The sequence below is a fragment of the Eutrema salsugineum genome, unplaced genomic scaffold (genome assembly GCF_000478725.1).
Source record: "Eutrema salsugineum unplaced genomic scaffold, Eutsalg1_0 scaffold_12, whole genome shotgun sequence".
In the NCBI taxonomy this organism is placed as follows: domain Eukaryota; kingdom Viridiplantae; phylum Streptophyta; class Magnoliopsida; order Brassicales; family Brassicaceae; genus Eutrema; species Eutrema salsugineum.
In genome coordinates, this window is record NW_006256895.1 from 8,064,016 (window position 1) to 8,078,524 (window position 14,509).

General features: G+C 41.8%; 1 protein-coding gene, 1 non-coding gene and 2 pseudogenes across 2 annotated transcripts; all 4 read right to left on the reverse strand.

Moving 5' to 3' along the window:
* Positions 1–60: 60 nt before the first annotated feature.
* LOC112089312 lies at positions 61–179 on the reverse strand (annotated as a pseudogene).
* A 409-nt stretch (positions 180–588) lies between these two features.
* Positions 589–707, reverse strand: LOC112089640. Its single transcript, XR_002901265.1, has one exon. It is a non-coding gene; the product is annotated as a 5S ribosomal RNA (ribosomal RNA).
* A 402-nt stretch (positions 708–1,109) lies between these two features.
* LOC112089315 lies at positions 1,110–1,228 on the reverse strand (annotated as a pseudogene).
* An 11,621-nt stretch (positions 1,229–12,849) lies between these two features.
* LOC18025639 lies at positions 12,850–14,154 on the reverse strand. Its single transcript, XM_006408752.2, has 2 exons — positions 12,946–14,154; positions 12,850–12,858 (listed from the first exon to the last, which is right to left on the reverse strand). Exons 1-2 carry the CDS (start codon positions 14,152–14,154, stop codon positions 12,850–12,852), a joined length of 1,218 nt encoding a protein of 405 aa, XP_006408815.2.
* Positions 14,155–14,509: the final 355 nt, after the last annotated feature.

Here is a 14,509-nt window from a genome sequence, read left to right on the forward strand (position 1 = left end):
GTTTTTCAAATGAAAAGACCAAAAAAAAAATGAAAACAAAAGAATCAAGAGGAACAAAAAAAGTTGCAACACGAGGACTTCCCGGGAGGTCACCCATCTTAGTACTACTCTCGCCCAAGCACGCTTAACTGCGGTGTTCTGATGGGATTAGGTGCACTAGTGCTGATATAATCGCACCCATCAGTATATGTATCGCATTAGCATATATCCTTTGGCTTTGAGTCCGCAATGAAATCTCTTCATTTGTGTTGCACTGTTTATATGGGCTTCCCGCCCAGCTGCGACGAGCATTCGTACCAAGATATATAAGTTAGGTCACCATGTTTGACAACACTAAAACCGGGGCTTATGTTTTAGAAAAACGCCCGGAAGAGGGTCTTAAACTCAAAGTTTTGGCCTCGTAAACCGCACCCATGGTCTTTAGACTCTTGGGCAAGCCTGAGAGCACTCTAGGGGCTTTTCGAAAAGTTGTTGTAGGAGGCCTGGTTCCACACGGTCTAGAAATAGCGTCCTTCGGAAGATGCCTTGTTTTTCAAATGAAAAGACCAAAAAAAAAATTGAAAACAAAAGAATCAAGAGGAACAAAAAAAGTTGCAACACGAGAACTTCCCGGGAGGTCACCCATCCTAGTACTACTCTCGCCCAAGCACGCTTAACTGCGGTGTTCTGATGGGATTCGGTGCATTAGTGCTGATATAATCGCACCCATCAGTATATGTATCGCATTAGCATATATCCTTTGGCTTTGAGTCCGCAATGAAATCTCTTCGTTTGTGTTGCACTGTTTATATGGGCTTCCCGCCAAGCTGCGACGAGCATTCGTACCAAGATATATAAGTTAGGACACCACGTTTGACGACACTAAAACCGAGGCTTATGTTTTTAGAAAAACGCCCGGAAGAGGGTCTTAAACTCAAAATTTTGGCATCGTAAACCGCACCCTTGGTCTTTAGACTCTTGGGCAAGCCTGAAAGCACTCTAGGGGCTTTTCGAAAAGTTGTTGTAGGAGGCGTGGTTCCACACGGTCTAGAAATAGCGGCCTTCGGAAGATGCCTTGTTTTTCAAATGAAAGACCAAAAAAAAAAATAAAAAGAATCAGGAGGAACAGAAGGGTGCACACGAGGACTTCCCGGGAGGTCACCCATCCTTAGTACTACTCTCGCCCAAGCACGCTTAGCTGCGGAGTTCTGATGGGATTCAATGCACTAGTGCTGGTATAATCGCACCCATCAGTATATGTATCGCATTAGCATATATCCTTTGGCTTTGAGTCCGCAATGAAATCTCTTCGCGTGTGTTGCACTGTTTATATGAGTTTTCCCGCCCCAGCTGCGACGAGCATTCGTTCCAAGATATATAAGTTAGGACACCACTGATAGACAAGACTTTTTAAGGTCTCAGGGCTATCAATCCCCTTGTCAAAGTAGCACAAAGAGGTTAATCAATCCAAGAATGTGGTGATAGACACTAAGCTATATGATCAAGTTCTTAATTCAAGCAAACAAGAGTGGGTTTTGGTTAACTAATGACAACTAACAAACTTAAACAGGTTTAAAGACTAATGACAATGACTAATCAAGAACTAAGCAATGACAAATGATGTGAATATGATATGATGGAGGCATGAGATTCTAGACATGATAGTTGGTTAGGGTGCTTTGGTGCTAAACTAGAAATGCTAATGACAATGATGAGACATGATTCAAATGATTAAGAACTCAAATCTAGGTTAATCCTTTCATGAAGGTATTAACCCCTATACTAATCCATTTTCAAACCAAATTCCCATTTGTGAAACATGAATCAATATGCATTAACAAACAGCTCTTAATGATCATTCAAGCAAATAACAATACATCATCATGCAGAAAAATGCTTAAACCTCTAATACAGCTCTTTCAGGAATTTCATCAAACACTTTTGGTGCATGAAATTCCCAGAATCTAGATCTCAAGTGATTATCAAGGATCTAGCATAGAGAACAGCTGTTTAGAGAGATGAATCAATGAATCTAGCCCTAAGCACTCCTAATCTAACACTTTAGCACCCTAACCTACACATCTAGAACCTCATTAGGGTGACTACTCACTAATCATACTAATCTCTCTTAAACCTTTGCAAGTTGAGAAGATTAGCATGATTAATGATGAGAAATGGAGATGGAGATGATAGATTCAAAAGAAAACAGCTTTAAACACCCAGATCTCTTTAAACTCTCTTCATTCAACACTCAAATATAGATATTTCTCTTCTTAATGGAGTCTTTCACAAAAGAGGCAAGAGACAAAAGGAATAAAACTTAATCCTCTCCCAAAAAACCCTAAAAAGTATTTATACTTCCTTAAAAACGAACCGGGTCAGCCCGGAACAAACCGGGTCCTGACCCGGCTTTAATGGATAAAGTGGGAATTACTGCGGGTCGGTCCAGTATGTCCCAGGTCGCACACCTAAGTCGCAGTAGATGAAGACTTGTCTTGTGAAGCCTGAATCGTCTTGTCTTAGCCGCACGCCTAAGTAGGAGTGTTTTGCGAGTGTTGCTGCGGCTTGGTCTCCTTCCTCTCCAACTCGCAGGGCTAAGGCGGTTTCTGGGGAATGTACAAACTGTGCGGGTTGGTCTCTATTGCACCTAGGTCGCAGGCTCAAGTCGGAGTGATTTGCGAGTGATCGTGCGGCATAGTTCCAGGCGCGGCTAACTCGCATGCCTAAGTCGCACGATTGTGGACTTAGCATTTCTCTTGCTCTTGAGCTTCAGACCTTTTCCAGTGATAGTTCACCCGCAGATATCAACTCGCAGCATCAGCATTCAGGCGTTCATCTTCAGGCCTGCGGGTTAACCAAGTCGCAAGACCATCTCGCAGCATCCAGAGCAGCTTAGACCACTTTGCATTCCGGAGAGTGTAACTCCTATGAGACTTGTCCGAATTGAATGATTTCGGTTGCAGAAGACAGAGGACTCATTTATCTCCAAATTTTGTGAAGGAAGCTTCGGTGCTTGGGAAGTGTAAGGCTTCCTGGAGGGCACATCTTTGCAGTGCATGTACACGACCAGAGAGAGGCGTCTAGAGATGTGTCCATTCCGGAGACCATATCTTTCTGCTCATAGATCCGAATTGAATGCTCTTGGACGTTCTGGAAAGAAGACTCAAATGTCTCTGATTCTCATGAAGGACCCGGAAACTGAATCGGCCTGGAAGTGCACCGTCCTTCGCATCCTTCAGAACTGATCTGCTCGGTCCGGAATACCTGCGAGATAGGGGCTCCTTCCGACGAGCTTAACTCTCTGCTCACGCGTCCGAATTCCACGATTCCACTTGCTATGAGACCGTGATCCAATGCTCTCCAACTTCTATGAAGCACCCGCCATCTGAATCGGATCGGAAAGTTCCCCGGACAGGCGATTTCTGAGACATGTTTGCACCCGGAGATTTTGGCCGATACACTTCACTCGCGGTACGTGTTTTGGTCGACAAAGTCCACCCGCGGTACGTGAAAATGGTCGACAAAACCTTCCTGGCCAGCGAGAATGGCCGATAACCTCCATAGACCCAAGTTTTCCACTTTTTCAAGCTTTGCTCACCATTCCACCTCCTGGATTCGTCTTTTCAGCTCCATATTCACCTGATAGACACTCAAAACATGCAAAGACTCATTGGGACCTAATGCATCTCCTAAGTTCTAAAACAAACCCTAAGGACCTAAAATGCATGAAATAAAACATGATTTGGAATGATTTATGCAACCTAAATGGTGCAAATTATGAACGTATCAGTCGGCGAGAAATATCAAAATGGAGACACAATCTTCAACCATATGGGCGGGAAACAATTGAGAATCTAAAATGGGCATTAGAGGAAATTCAAAATGATGACTCGCGATCAGAAGAGGAAGTGATTGAAGTTTCAAAAAAACTAAAGGAAGCATATAGGGATTAGGAGTTATTCTGTCAATAGAAAAGTCGGACCCAATGGGCCATTTCAGGAGATAAAAATACAGAAAATTTCCATGCACAAGTGAAACAACGGAGAGCAAGAAACCGAATTATTGGCATACATAATGCAGCGGGCGAATGGGTTAAGTATTTTGATGATTTATTCGTTTCAACCTCTCCAGTGGAGTTTGATGAAGCTTTGGGAGAGATAAAACCGTTAATCACAGAAAATGATAATATAATGCTTACAGCAATGGCTACGGAAGAGGAAGTACGTAGTGCATTATTTATGATGAGCCCGGAAAAAGCTCCAGGACCAGATGGAATGACAGCACTCTTTTACCAACGCTTTTGGTCAATCATTAAGACAGATATCATAAATCTAGTCAATAAATTCCTTGAAACTGGGGTCTTTGATAAGTGGCTAAACCTGACAAATATCTGTCTAATACCAAAAACGGAAAGACCTACGAGGATGACAGAACTACGACCGATTAGTCTCTGTAACGTTGGTTATAAGATCATGTCCAAGGTACTATGTCAAAGATTAAAAAGATTATTGCCCGATCTTATTTCGGAAACCCAATCTGCCTTTGTGGCTGGACGACTAATATCGGATAATATACTGATAGCTCAGGAGATGTTTCATGGATTACGGACCAATAAGTCCTGCAAAAATAAATATATAGCAATCAAAACGGACATGAGCAAAGCTTATGATAGAATAGAGTGGTCTTTTATTGAACACCTTCTCAGACGCTTCGGGTTCACGGAAAAACGGATAATATGGATGATGTGGTGCATTACTTCTGTACGATATAAAGTTTTGTTAAATGGGCAGCCAAGGGGGCAAATAATTCCGGGAAGGGGACTTCGTCAAGGAGATCCGCTATCATCATACTTGTTTATACTTTGTACAGAAGTATTAGTAGCAAATATAAAGAAAGCAGAGAATGGGAAATTACTGACGGGACTTAAAATTGCAAGAGCAGGTCCATCAGTCTCACACTTACTTTTTGCGGATGATAGTCTATTTTTTTGCAAAGCAACCAAGGAGTAATGTCAGAAGATTTTGAGTATATTACGGTTGTATGAAGGAGTTTCAGGCCAAGAAATCAATTTTGATAAGTCATCGGTTCAGTTTGGTCACATGGTCCCTGAGATCGTACAAAATGAGCTCAAACAAATTTTAGGAATTACGAGGGAGGGAGGAATGGGATCTTACCTGGGTATCCCAGAAAGTATGGGTGGAGCGAAATCAAAGATTTTAAATTTTGTCGCAGACAGACAACAGACTCGGATTAATAGTGGACCTCGAGATTGTTATCGAAAGGGGAAAAAGAAACTTTAATTAAGTCGGTGGCATCCGCAATGCCCACTTTTGTCATGTCATGCTTTCGATTACCTAAATCTACTACAGCAAAATTAACTAGTGCAGCGGCATGGTATTGGTGGAGCGCATATGGTCATCACCGAGGTATGCATTGGGTGGCATGGACAAAGATGTGTAATGAAGGCGGAATCGGGTTCTGAGATGTGGAGGATTTTAATACGGCGTTATTGGCAAAACAATTATGGCGACTGATAGATAAACCTGATTCATTGTTCGCACGGGTTTTCAAAGGACGATACTTTCGGAAAGCAAGTCATTTGGATCTGGTACGTTCTTACTCACCGTCCTATGGATGGCGGAGCATCATTTCGGCTAGATCTCTGGTTAATAAGGGGCTAATTAAAGGAGTTGGTTCAGGATGTTCTATCTCAGCATGGAATGATCCATGGATACCTTCTTCTCGCCCGAGATCACCTACTTGTAAGGGTTTTAATTACTACCCGAACCTAATGGTCAATCATTTGATTGATCCAGCGACAAAAACATGGAATATGGATTTGATAAGGGCAATTATTGAACCATCTGATGTGGAAATAATCCGGGAATCCCTACCAGCACTACCTATAAGCCTGATCATTGGGGTTGACATTACACAAAATCTGGGAAATACACGGTAAAATCAGGGTATAAAACTAAGAGACTATTATCATATGGGGGCTCAGAGGACTACTATGGACCAAATATTAAGGATCTACAAGCACATACTTGGAGATTGAAATGCTCATCTAAGTTAGACACTTTACATGGCAAGCAATATCGGGATGCCTTTTTGTGCCCGGCTTGGACTGCGTACGCGAGGATTACAATGTGACACACCAATGTGCAAAGATGTGGAGCGGAGGAAGAAAACAATAAAATCATGTTTTTTTTTAATGTCCACCTGCCTTGCAAAACTTGGGGCACTATCCCAAATACCAACACCCCCAGGTGTTTTCCCAATGAGTTCCGTTTATTCAAATTTTGATCATCTTTTTTTGGAGAATATCAAAAGACAGAAAAAAACATACAATTTCCATGGATTGTATGGTATATTTGGAAAGTACGAAATGAAAAAGTGTATTCGAACATTGATGTTGACCCACAAATTACCTTAAAAATAGCGGAAACTGAAGCGACATTATAGGAAGAGGCCCAAAGGCTACAACAGGATTCAGGGAACTCAAATCAAAACAGTTCTATGGAATCCTCATTACCCGCAATGTTTGATGGATGGTGGTGTTATATTGATGGGTCTTGGAAAGATACAGAATTATTGGCAGGGTTAGGGTGGTATTATTTTAAAGAAGGTGTGTAGGACAAAATCATGGGTGCACAAAATGTTAGACGAAGTTTATCGCCTCGGCATGCAGAAATGGAAGCCCTCATATGGGTTATGCATTGCATGTTAGAGAACCATAAGACAGAAGTAGCTTTTGCAACAGACTGTTCGGAGTTGGTGAAGATGGTGTCTGCACCAGAAGAATGGCCAGCATTTGCTCTACACTTGGAGGAGATTGTGAAGATGAAGGACATGTTTAGCTTTTTCACTTTATCACATACCTCACGCGCAAAGAACTCGAAAACAGACAATTTAGCAAGGAGTGTCGTGTCTACCCTCAGGAAATCATCTATGTAAACTCAGTGCCACCGGTTTGGCTAACCCAACCGTTCTAGAGACCTAGGTTGTTGACAAAAAAAAAATTGATTCAAAAGAAAATACTAAAACCTTATTAGGATAAAAACTAATGATACCAATTTCGTTTTTTTAATACAATTAATGTTAATAAATAATTAATTTACTGTAATAAATAATTACTAATAAAAACGTTTCTGAAAACAAAATTATAAAAATAGAAAGGGTAATTTTTGAATTATAGATTTATTTAAAGAATTAGTAGGTTATGTGAGTAATAATTTAGTAGATTGATTATTATAGCTATTTCTAACAAAAAGTAGTTTATTGTAGGTAATTTTCTAAAAAAAAAAATCATAAACCATTCCGAGAAAGAAGCGCTTACACTCTGAGGCACTTTATGAGTTTGTATTTACACTCCACGACACTTTAGTTTAAAGCAGCACTTTATTATAGATTTGGGTGTGGAAATAACATCGTTGCCCTTACCATATAAGAGAGGAACTTGGTTTATATTTTCCGAAAATAAACCGAGTTATAAACCGAGTCTAACTTAACCGAGATACATCGTTGACATTACGTTCTCTAACACTCCGGGAAGCTTTGCCCTCTATATTCTGATATTCAAATTGTCATCTCAATCACGATTTGAATTTGTATCAAGGTCAAAGCTACGGCGGTCTGATGGAAACGCCAGCGCTGAATCTGGGCTCGCGTTATGATATCTGATTTCGAAGCACAGAAGGAACAAGGTAGCACAGTGTAAATTTTGGCGTCTGAAATGGGGATCGGGATCGAAATTTAGTTAGGTTTGAGAAATAGCTATTGTTAGATTGAGACCGAAGATTTCATTCGGATTGTAGATGGCTGAAATGCAGTGCGCAAACCAATTTCATTCGGATTGTAGATACAGAGTACTTCGAAAATTTCATTTGGATTTCATTCGGATTGTAGATACAGAGTACTTCGAAAACCAATTTTGGGCGTTCCTTTACTCTTACCATCTGTTGTGGTACATAATGCGCAAACATAATGGATGGTGATTCATAATCGATAGGATCGGCATGGATGGTACTATAACAACTAGTGAATAGATCATATTATGTGAAAGTCTTTTATGGTACATATATGAATGTAATGTCTCTGCGTTTTGTGGAACCAAACCTTGGCCAGAGCAGTGTGGACTCCTTTTCCTGGTAACTATAACGTGGATAACTATAACCTGATATCTATTGCGTGGATAACTATATTGTTTAGGCGATAGCAACATGGCCAAAATGGGCAAGGGAGTTAAATTTCCACAATATGACAGGTGTTATAATAGTATCCATTAGATGTATCAGTGTTGTTATATAGAAAATAGAAAAAGGGTTCGATGGTGATTAAAAGAGTTCGATGGTGATGTATATTGTCTGTAATTCTTGGTCCATATAACAGGGGGAGTTGTTAATGTAGGTAAAACAATACTTTCCGCGTGCAAGGGTATGACGGTGGTGACTAACATCTGTATTCGGTCTAGTTCCGATCACTTTTTGGGGGGGGATCGCTAATGGAAGAGAAATCAAAAAAGGATTGGTGCATTTAAAGTTAGGTTTACATAATTCGAAATTATAATATATTACAAAAGTGTAGATGGCTATAGCAAACCATAAACAAAAGAAGGACATGGATATCCATAAAGCAAGGGAGTCTTAAACTAGCCCCTCATAGTGGATTTGTACAGCTGATGCGGTTATGCCCACTCTGGTGGCATCGTCCACACTTGTTCTGAACTGTTTTCTTGATCCGGTTTGGCTTCATATGCAGATAAAGTTACCATTAGAAACAAACAAATATATAGTGTAGTATATACAAAAAACAAATGGCGACTTACCCGTAACTCTCCTTTTGAAGGAATTCTTTTTCCTGTAGGCCTGCCTGAAGGTCTTTTAGATTTAGGAGGTAGTAAGACCATGTCAACAATAGATTGAGGGAGATCGGCATCGTCAGGATCTCCTTCAGGGTTAATTACTTCCTTGTAGGTGGCTGCCCAGGTGGATGTTTTGTAGTAGTCAGATAGCAGAGATGGTCAGGGCAATCCCAAACTGTCCGCAGCTATCAATGCGTGGCTACACGGTATCTGTAGGCGATCATAAACCTTACAACTGCATTTCTTATCGTGGACCATAACGCGATTCTTTTCTCCCAAACGACCAATTACCTCGCAAGTCCAATTGGATAAGTGGTTTATTTTGCTGAAGGTGCCTTCTGCTTTGTGCTTAGTTATCAATTTGTCAACTTCAGGTGTTGATAGACCTTCCCATTTGGCCGCTTTATTCCGGCGTGCACAAAACCAACGAGACATCATCCTCTGGATGAAAACAAGCAGCTCGACAATGGGTGAGGCTCGGCCTTTCTTCAAAGCATTATTAAGTTGCTCTGCAGCGTTACTAGTCATGATGTTGAATCGTTCACCCCTAAAATAATAGCGTGACCAATGGGCATGACCAATGGTTTCCAGGTATGCGGCACACTGAGGACTACAGTCCCGTATTTTGTCAAACGCATCGCGAAAATTGCCTTGCCTATAGGCGTAAGCTGCATTTGAAAGAAGTGTGGCCAGGCCCTTGTTCTTAAATCTCGACTTGACGTTGCGCTGAAGATGAACAATGCAGGCACCGTGGTGTGCCTTAGGAAAAACCCTTACTTTTGCTGTGTAAATTGAATCAGCACGATCTGAGATGATAGTCAGATTTGAACTGTCAGATAGTAAATGTTCCACTTTCATAAAAAACCATGTCCACGCGTCTTCGTTTTCGGCGTCAACAACGGCATATGCCAAGGGAAAGACTTGGAAATTGGCATCTTGCCCACAAGCCGTTAGCAGAACTCCTTTGAAATTGCCCCATTAATGTGTGCCATCTACGATCAGAACCCGGCGTAGGCGACGAAATCCTAAAATTGATGCCCCAAAAGCAACGAAGACATAGCGGAATCTCAGCGAACCATCTTTATCTGTATCGGTTTCTAACGCAGTTACTGTGTTGGGATTGGCAAGCTTTAGCATCTGAAGGTAGGCAGGAAGCCGCAAGTAGGAATCCTGGTCGTGTCCACGGAAGGTAGCAAGAGCTTGTCCCTTGGCGCGGTAGCATTTCATCCACGATGCAGAAACTCGTAGTTCCTGTAGAACCAGTTGTTGAACCGCGGAAGCGTTTGGGCCACTTGCTGGATCACTGTATTTGGATTTTAATACAGAAGCTATAATTCGTGAAGTAGCTTGTTTGTGGAAGTCTTGTTTTGTTTCGTAGGCGCATGTATGTTCCAGGTCCACCATTTTATGTTCGAAATACCCCGTCTGACCAATCTGCCCAGCCCGGATCCGCCAGCAACATTTGGGATCTGTACATAAAAGTATAAATTTCCTCCTGTTTGACCGTGTTTGTCTGAAACAAAACATCTTTTTTATCGCGTACACGGCCATTGCAATCTGGCAGTCCGCTTTGGTCTTATACTTTTTACCAACGAAGAGGTTGTCATCGTCGTCCAAACCATCCAAATCTGGGATATCAGAGACAGCGTATGTGGAATCATCGAACAAAGGAGGGATGTCGAAATCCTCGTCCGCGTATGATGATAGATTTCTGTGGATAGGGCTTGATGGACGCGGATTCGAGCCAGGATTGGATGTGGACGGGTATGTAGAGTCTGCGATTGAAAAAGGTTGTGGGGAAACGTCGATAGGCATTTTATTTTGAGGACCATTACCACCTTCTTCGCATACAATTTCGGGAGCATTTGAGCCACCGAACCCGCTTTCTAAAAGTGGGTTCCAGAATTTGTGGTCATAGCCACGTGTGTATACAACATCAAGGTCTGCGTTATCAGTTTCGTCTTCTTCGCTTGATGACGTGATTGAGGTGTCTTCAGGATCGATATTGTCTGGAGGTTGGGGGCAAGGGAGTTCAACGTCTTCTGGAAGCGACAAATCAAAAGTTGGGACGTCTCGGATGTTGTCCATAAATTGCGTGGCCGAGGGCTTGCGTTGCTTGTCCGGAGGTTGAGGGCAAGATATTGATAATGAATGTTCAATATGAAGGGCATGTTGTATGAGGTGGTCGTCCTCCAACAGGTCAACAGATGCAGCAGTAGATTTTGGAGTGCTAAATGCGGCTGATCTCGATGAACCAGAGGCTTCGGAAGACATTAATGTGCCTTGGTTTGGCGTAAAGATTTGCGGAGTGATAACTTCAGGGAGACATTGTTTTTTACGTTGAGGGATGTTGACACACCCTGAGACCAAATCGGTGGGTGTGTGTTTTTTCTTTCCGAACTGAACAAAGAGCCTCATCGAAGGGTTTTGTTGAAGACGTTTGATTAAGAAGGAGACCGCACCAGAGTTGCGAAGAACAACTGGAGGAGTTGCAACACCCCCGGACCAGGGGTCGGATGGCGGATTCCAGTAAGAGATTTCTACTGGCATCACTTCAGAATTTGGGCCAATAAATTCTTGACGCACACTTTCTTGTAGAGCGCTAATATCCATACCTTCGTGTATGCATATAACACCTGACATAAGGGACGTGTCGGCGTCGAAAAACCATGAATGGTCAGAGGTATAACGCCATTCGCCCGCCGAGCATTCACAGTGAAACGTCATTAGATCTGAATGGAGAAGAGTTTAGAAATTTATTCAAAAAATTTAAGTCTTGAGAAATAGATGGGAGTTAGCAAACCTTGATATGCTGTTTATACGATGTTAACTGACCCAGAGTTGAAGTTGGAGAGTATAATGGTATTTTGATGTTAACTGGATCTGTTTAGAGCCGAAAGGATTTTATACGATGACTGTACTCCAGAAAGCTGATGAGATACATATTTCCGTAACAAAAGATCGCGCTTAAATTCTGTGTTTTAAATTTACTTTGTTTTAAACACATGAATTTTGTATCTATATGGTTGTGTCCACCTTGATTGGCAAATGTGGTTAGGCATATTGAGATCTGTTGGAGTAATTTTGTGGGTAAGACTACGTTAAACCTATATAGTATAGGTAGTCTTGTATGGTAGGGCTCAGAGGCAGACATTTTGGAGCTTGAAGGTGGATATATCCAAATATATTGTAGAAAAGACGCTTAAAAATTATACAAGGTGGACGGATCGGATAATGTATTGGTTTTTTTATTTGAGCCGGCCTTGCGGGATAAAAAGTATACATTGGACGGTGTGATGTAGTCCTTGAAAGGCGTCGCATTCAAGGCTCAGAAAGTGTTTTGGGTACTTTCGTAGTGAAAAGTCAGATGACAGTTGTATGGTTAGTTTGTAGGTGTGAATGTGTTATCCAGAGAGGGATGGACGTGTATATATCCTTTTGAAAATAATGTTAAATATCATCATTTCACCTATCATCTTTGCTGTATGACAAGCCCTTGGGAGAGGCACAGGCATTGAGGCAATTTCCGGCGATGTGATGTAGTCGTTGACAGGTATCCCAATCGAGGGTAAGCAATAAATTGGGTTTTTTTGTGAATAATTAGGTGTCAAGTGGGAAATCGGAAATTGAAAACCGAACCAGCGGGTAGGGTAAGCTGATATGGACGAGTACATATCCGCAAAGCGATAATAATAAGAAATTTGAATTGATATTGGGAAGAGAGTTTTAATTTTGTAGTTAGGATGTAGTCAAAAATAATGATATAATTAGAATGCATAAACTGGTCAGCAAAAAGAAACGATTACATTATAGTTGGAATCCAAAAAAAAGTTACAGAGTAACCACCGGGCTAACAAACATAAGTATAAATAACATAAAAGTAACATAAACAATAATAATATTAAACAGCAACAGCAGGACAAATGACAAGACTAAATAGATGAGTTGAAATGACGAAAATCCGAATTTGACCGTGACAGCTAGCTTGCACCGTTCTCCGAGGTCCATTACATTGGCTGGGAATGTAAAGAAATTAATGAAATTTCTGGATGTGAATTGAGATATCACAATGAATATTATATAAAATGTAGGAAAATAATTACCATGCGAATAGTAGCCGTAGGGCTTCCTGCAATTGAGCTTGTGGACGGTGGGAGGAGTTCGGGAAATACTTGTGTAATGGTTTCTGCGTTTGGTAGCTCTTGGTAACGGTGCAGCTGAGTGATGTATGATTCAAACCAAGCAACAGATGTGTAACAGTGATGGACTAAAGCCTCAGCTGAGACACCCAGTGATTCAGAAGCAACCATTGCATGGACACAAGGGATCCTTAGTTTGTTGAACACTTTGCAAGAGCAGGAACGTCTTAATGGAGAAACAAACTGAATTTCCCCTTGAGTACTAATAACTTCACAAGTCCCAGAGCTTTTGATAATCACCTTCCATTGCGACTTGGTTGTGGAGATCCGGTCCATGTAGCTTTGTACACCTGGTTTCAGAACGCCAGTGTGGTCCATTGCGGCGTGGAGCCTTGCTCGGAACCACAACATAGCAGTTGTGTGGTAGCAGTGAAGGAGGTTGCTAATAGGGCCAACAGTTTGGGGTAGAAGAGAATGGATGAATCCTTGTGCGATACCCGCCGTCATAATGTTGAAACGATCGCCGGCCTGGTAATAGCTAGTCCATCTTGGGAAACCAACAACTTGTAAGTAGTCTGCACAGTCAGGATTAACTTCTTTGATCTTGTTGAATGACCTGCGGAAAGCAACAGCAGTGTGGGCACAGGCAGCCTCTCTAACCAAGGATTTGAGGGCGTTCACTTTGAAGTACAGATGGACGGAGAGCTGAAGACGACGTAGGCAATCAACATGATGAGCCTCTGGATAGCAAGCCGTTAGGGCCCTAGAGACCATTGCACCACCGTCTGATAGGACAGTCAGCTGTTTACTGTCGGAGAAGCACTGTTCAAGGTGCCGGAGGAACCATCTCCAAGATTGATCGGACTGGCTGTCTACGACTGCGAAAGCTAGAGGGAATGTTTGAAAGTTTGCATCTTGACTGACGGCAACAATGAGAAATAACGGTTTATTACGCCTGAGATGTGCACCGGACACGACGATGAGATTTCGTTGGAAGGGGAAACCATCTTGAGATGCACCATGGGAAATGAAAACATGTTTGAAGTGATGGGAACCTTGCTCGGAGGCAGCAGTTGCAAGTTCCGTGACAGTGCCGGGGTTGGCTGCTTTTATCTGGGAGAGGATTTCAGGGATTTGAGAGAAGGATTTGTCGACTGGGTTAACCCTTTCCATTATAACGGGCGGGGGAAAGTGAAACAACTTTTGAAAAGTGGAGGAGAAGAATTGTTGGTTTTTTGGAAGGTAAAAGATAGAGTAATCTGATTTACCGGGGTAAGGTATATATTGAGGTTAATTTGTTAATATAAATGTTTAATTTATTCCCCGGGAAAAGGGGGGAGAAGGTTGACTAAGGATATATGAAAGAGATAGAAAAAATGTGAAAAGTAACCCGATTAGGTGCTCTACCATATCCATGTGACATTGTTGTGGACGAGAACAGGATCAGATTCTTTGTTTAAGGTGACCAGGAATGGAACGGCCTAAGGATATTAAGTGACTTCAGCGTTTTTAGTTTGAAATTGGGTTC

Coding starts and splice junctions, on each gene's coding strand:
- LOC18025639 (XM_006408752.2), bottom strand. CDS start 14,154: ATGGAAAGGGTTAACCCAGTCGACAAATCCTTCTCTCAAATCCCTGAA.